The 6,000-nt window shown below is 37.1% G+C and overlaps 1 protein-coding gene across 6 annotated transcripts in view; it reads right to left on the bottom strand.

The window, feature by feature from the left end:
- The window catches only part of EPS15L1 (epidermal growth factor receptor pathway substrate 15 like 1), a 117,120-nt gene that overhangs the window by 84,872 nt on the left and 26,248 nt on the right, over positions 1 to 6,000 (bottom strand). For all 6 annotated transcript variants that reach the window (XM_027845370.1, XM_027845368.1, XM_027845372.1 and 3 more), the window contains 2 exons: positions 4,207 to 4,266; positions 2,050 to 2,283 (listed from right to left, as the gene is read on the bottom strand). In XM_027845370.1, the coding sequence (XP_027701171.1) occupies positions 2,050 to 2,283; positions 4,207 to 4,266 (294 nt within the window). The remainder of the gene's footprint in view (positions 1 to 2,049; positions 2,284 to 4,206; positions 4,267 to 6,000) is intronic.

The raw sequence follows: 6,000 nt of genomic DNA, 5'->3' as shown, positions 1-6,000 counted from the left end.
CACCATCACCATCACCATCACCATCACCATCACCATCACCATCACCATCACCATCACCATCACCATCACCATCACCATCACCATCACCATCACCTTCCTCTCCTCACTAAATAAAATGCTGAACTTTCTAACCAATAAAACTACTATTTGTGAGGTGTGTACACTGAGGATCTATAATTTTTTTCCCAAGGAAGGAAGGGTTGGAAGCCATGTTGCTAAATAATAATAATTATAAACACTGACATTCTATGTTTCTACATGCTAAGCACTGTGCTACGCACTTTACAATTATTATCTCATGAGATTCTCACAACCACCCTGGGAGATAGGTGCTATTATCATCCTGATTTTACAGATAAGGAAACTGAGGCAAACAGAGATTTAGAGTCCTGCCTAAGGTCATACAGCTAGTAAGTGTCTGTGGCCAGATTTTAGCTCAGGTTTTCCTGGCTCTGGGCCCGATGCTCTATCTTAGGCTAAAGTAAAAGAAGTATGGATCTGAAAATTAGAAATGTGATAGTCTCACTGTCCTGTGCCCGACTTTAATCCCATTTTGATTATGATGCTCAGTTCTTGGTTTCAAAAGGAACTCTAACAAACTGGAGATGATCCAGAAAAGAATGACCAGGATGGGAGGTGAGTGGATGATGACATGATCATAGCTGCGCTTAAAAAAGATCAATTTGGGGGTAGCTAGGTGATGCAGGAGATAGAGCACCAGCCCTGAAGTCAGAAGGAACTGAGTTCAAATCCGGCCTCAGACACATAACACTCACTAACCATGTGACTCTAGGCAAGTCACTTAACCCCAACTGCCTCACCAAAAAAAAAAAAAAAAAGCCATTTTGGGGCAGCTAGATGGCACAGTGAATAGAGAACCAGCCCTGGATTCAAGAAGAGCTGAGTTCAAATCTAGCCTCTGACATTTGACATGTACTAGCTGTGTGACCTTGGACAAGTCACTTCACCCCACTGCCTCACTTTAAAAAAAAAAAAAAAAGATCAATTTGTCAGCTGAGTGGAAGATGAATAGGGGTAGGGAGTGACCTGAGTCAGGGAGACCACGAAGCAGGCAAGTGCAATAATCTAGTTATAAGGTGATGGAGGCCTGTACCAGGGTGGTTGCAGTGTCAGAGGAGAGGAGATGTATATGAAAGATCTTATGAAGGTAGAAAGGACTGGTCTTGACAAATGATCGGACATGGAAATGAGAGAATGACATTTAGGTTGTGATCCTGGATGACTGGGAGGTAGCAATACCTTTGATAATAATGGGGAAGGTGGGAAGACAGGGTGAGTATGGGAGGAAAGATAAGGAGTTTAAACAGAATATACAGTTTGGGATGTCTACCAGGCACTTAGAGAAGGGAGACTAAAAGTCAGCAGAAGTCGACAAACAGAACCCCAGAAGTAACAATAGTTTTCCAACCAATAGGTACACACACTGAAGGAGCCTGTGACAGATCTCTTCTGCTGATTTGACAAGATAATGGGGGCAGAGCTATACATACATATACACATATATACATGCATGTGTATGTGTGCACATGTGTGTATTTAAATCATACATATAATCTGCATACAAATTAACTATATTTGCATGAGTTTTCCTCTTTTTAGCAGACATATATATGCATATACACACATAACTGCTATATATATCCACATATACTGATATGTATGGTGTATATGTGTATATACTATATATGTGTCTCCACATGTGTGTAAATATACATACATACACAGATAAAATTTGCAGATAAAATAAACTTATTTACATGAGTTTTCCTTTCTATTTTTAGCAGGTCTGTTTTGCCATGTGGTGCTGGTTCTCTCGGTACCCTAGACTACGCAGTTAGAGATAATAATTAAACATATCAAAATTGTATGTTTCAGATAACAAAACAAAACACCTTTTCTATCATCCTATTTTGACAGCTCACCCATTAGAATACTGTACTTGGTAGAACAATAAGTTGACAAAAAATACAGAGAGAAAGTATTTTCCCATAGAGACCACCTAGAAACAAAAAAAATTTTAAAACCTACCTGGGCCTGTTTTACACCATGTTTGGGAGATAAGCTTCCTGTGCTGTTCAGACTGTTCACGCTGCCATGAGAGGGAGTTGAACGTAAGCTATCTTTGGGTGGGGGACTTGCAGGAAGAACAGGTACAGCACCAGGAAAAACAGTTTTTTTTCTTTTGGAGGGTGGTATAAGTGATGGTGGAAGTACAGATGGAACTGGTTCCTTCTCAAGGGCTCGATATACTAGGTGCATCGCCTGCAAGTAACAAATGATAACAGACCTATAAAAGTCAATCAACAAAGAGAAAACAAAAAAAGAACATAAGGAACAGCAATGATAGCAGTTCCCACAATTATGGTTCTCTGACAAGACTCAATTTAAAGAAGCTTCTAAACTAAAATTTAAAGAATGTTTTCCCACAAATAAAAATATTTAAGGAATGATTTCTCTTTCCACATTTGCTAATTCTCCAATGTTGGAATTTTGATATCCAAGTAAAATAACCACACTTATGAATACATGATCCATTCACTGTCCTGAAAGTATTTCCATAAATCACACATTTTCCAATTTCAAATTATTGAAATTGTAGATTCTAAGACTGTTCAGTAAAAGCTGAATTAAATTTTGGCTCTACAATGATTTGGTTGGAGTTTGTTTTTCTAAATTTGGTCATGTGATTTCATTCGTACAGGGAACTTCCCATGTAAAAACATTTACCACTGACTGATCAGCAACTCATCTACAAATTATAAGTACCTGACTGGGGCACTCATTTGTCCAGAATCACACAGCTAATATGTGTCAGAACCAAAAATTATACCCATCAAGACTGGCTCTATTATGCCAAATGGTTTCGCAAGTACCATGATAAATAAAAGAAACTGACTTACCCTGACAAAAATGGTCATACTTCATGTTTTTTCAACCATTTTTTTTTTTAAATCAAATTCAAGATTTCCTTATACATGCATACTAAAAATCTACTTTAAAATGAGTCCTTTCTTACCAGTTTAAAAAAACCAAACCTTCAATGTACTCATCAGCTGCTTGGCCAGCATCAACACTTTAATAGAAGTATCATAAGGATGTTGATGGTTATTTTAAAAAAAGGTTTGATATGTGCACAAAGTCCAGACTTTGATAATAAAGTAACAGTGCACACAGTGGGGCCAGCTCCATCAACACCCTCTCCCACTGACTCAGTGCACTATGGCAGTAACCCTGGGCTCTCAAAGGCCATATGTCAGCAAATCACAAATTCTCACAGGTTCTATCAAACAAGAATGGATCTGAGAATGTCCTGGTGACAGACCAGGCCCAGAGCCTGTTACCTAGTCTAAATCTAACTATAACATTATATCATGATAAGGTGGGTCATGAAGGATAAACTGGGGAGGGGGCCATAATAATTCATAAATCCAATTGTGATCTGTATCAGGTAGGGAGTACCCAGACTGATAATTATATTTCACATCATTAGCAAGTTATAAAATCAGAATTTTCAAAAAAGATATTTATCGATCATCTCTGACATAGTAGTTCTTCAAAAACTATTACATATCATACATTTTAAGAATTAAGTTTTCTAATCATCTAACTTAAGTGACTATATATTCCTCTCATTAATTATTTCTCATTATAGCATTTTCTGAAACCACCAAAAGCAGTTAGCTCCTTTAGTTTATTGCACGTGTAGTAGATTTAAACAGAATGAATTAATTCTATAAATGCCTGTCACTGCTAAAAACAAAATACCAGTGATTAGGTCAAAGAGGGCACTGAGCATAAGGAAGAAAGATGAGGAGGCAGGAGAAGTGGCATGTACTAAGGAATGAAAAAGATGTAAGTGGAATCAGGGCAAGGGCAGTGAGACATATGGCAGATAGGAGGAAAGGCAGCTGTGGAAGGACAGCAAGTGACCAGACGCACCAGGAATGAGAAGGGAAGGCAGCAGTGGGAAGAGAGTAAGGGGTCAGATACATCAGAGGGCAGCCAAATGAGGGGAAGTGGGATCACTGATCCAAACACAGGCCTGTTGCTGCCCCTAAAAGAAAAAGGAAAAAGACAGAAAAAGAGGGATAAACCTAGACTGTAAAACCAAGAAACCCCTGAGTTTCATACGTCCTTCCTCTGCATGTATACTAAAGAGTAACAAAGGAAGAAAAAAGGACCTACCACAGCGAATTCATCTTTGTCCAAATGTCCATCTTTGTCAATATCACTGAGATCCCAGACCTACAATAAGGAAGATAAAAAAAAAATTACTAAGAAAGATTAGATTCTGAAGACCCTTATTTTCATTTAGTTATTTAAATACATACTTGCAAAGTTTTGGGGTATAAGAATGCCCAGAAACTCTAGTGTGACCACTAAACTCAATTTTTCCAGGTCAACAGAAACAAAAGGAGTGAACTGTAACTGTCAAACCTTAGAAAGCCTTAGAGGACTCAGATTCAGAGACAAAAGTGGAGAGTGGGGTAAGGAATACAGATCTAATTACAAAACATTTTCAAAATAGTTTGCAAGTATTTTTTATATAAATATACAGAACACAAATGCATAGGGAAATATCTTTTTAAATTCACTATCTGTCTCTATAGCTTTTTGTTCCTTTTCTCCCTAACACCTGGTCATGATTCAAATTGTGCCCAAGAAATCCACACCCTTATCAACATATTGATGTCTTAGCACAAAAGCTTACATTAACATTTCTTTTTTAGTATATGGTATTAAACAAAACTCAACATCAACCAAATTCTCTAGTTTCCAAATACAAGAGCTGAAAGATTTCTATAGGTTCACATTGGAGTGGAAGAACCAGTACCTCAAGTGAAGCTCAGGGGGTTCATTTGAAAGGGTCTCCACTGCATGCCCCCAGGACCCATGGGTCCACTAACATGTTACATGTTAATATTCTTTTCCCTACGAATTTGTTTGTTGTGCTTCATTCAACTTAAACAGTAAAATGAGACTGTTCAGTTTAATTTCTAAGAATTTTCATAAGCTGTCATGAATTTTCTCAAATTGCTTAGTACAAATTGTGCGGAAAGGGGGAGAAGAAGGTGCTGAAAAGGATAGAAAGGGGAAGAGAGATCAACAAATTGCTTTTAAAGAATTATAAAACCTTTTAGTAATATAAACCATATCAGCATTGCAAACATTATCAAACACAGTGGATGTGTTGGTTGGTTTTACATGACTTTTTTTTTCTTTTTTTTTTTTTAAATAAAAACGGCTTATTGGGTACATTCAGAAATGACCATAATGTGAAAACAAAATAAACATTTTTTTTCAAAATAAACATTTTTAAAGCAAATATATATAGTGGTGGTGGTGGTTCAGTTATTCAGTTGCATCTGACTCTTCATGACCCCATGGACCATCGCATGCCAATGCTGTCCACGGGGTTTTCATGGCAAAGATACTACAGTGGTTTGCCATTTTTTTCTGCAATGGATTAAGGCAAACAGAAGTTAAGTGACTTGCCCAGAGTCACACAGCTAGTAAGGGTCTGAGGTCAAATTTGAATTCAGGCCTTCCTGACTCTAGGCTCAGTACTCTATCCACTGAGCCACCTAGCTGCCTCCTATGTTTCTGCATATATGTGTATATGTATACATACATGGTACTTGCCATCAAATATATATAGACAAATATGTATGTGTATATATAAATATATTTAAATATAAAGTGCCTCATCACTAAGGGTGTGTTGTGTTTACACAGTACCACACACTTAATTAAAATTACAGAAATTTATAACAAAAAAAACCCACACCTAAAAGATCGAGCCCAACTCCCTTATTCCAGGGTATGACTTATAAAGTAATAAAACAAATTCCATAAATCATACAGAAAAGAAACAGTATCAATGCTTTATAATCACACTTTATGATAACAATAATGATAACAATTTTAGCTAAGATTTACACAGCACTTTAAGGTCCGCAAAATGATTTACATATACTC

This window comes from Vombatus ursinus, unplaced genomic scaffold (genome assembly GCF_900497805.2).
Source record: "Vombatus ursinus unplaced genomic scaffold, bare-nosed wombat genome assembly UNPS02014961.1, whole genome shotgun sequence".
In the NCBI taxonomy this organism is placed as follows: domain Eukaryota; kingdom Metazoa; phylum Chordata; class Mammalia; order Diprotodontia; family Vombatidae; genus Vombatus; species Vombatus ursinus.
This window is presented reverse-complemented; position numbering and strand designations above follow the sequence as displayed.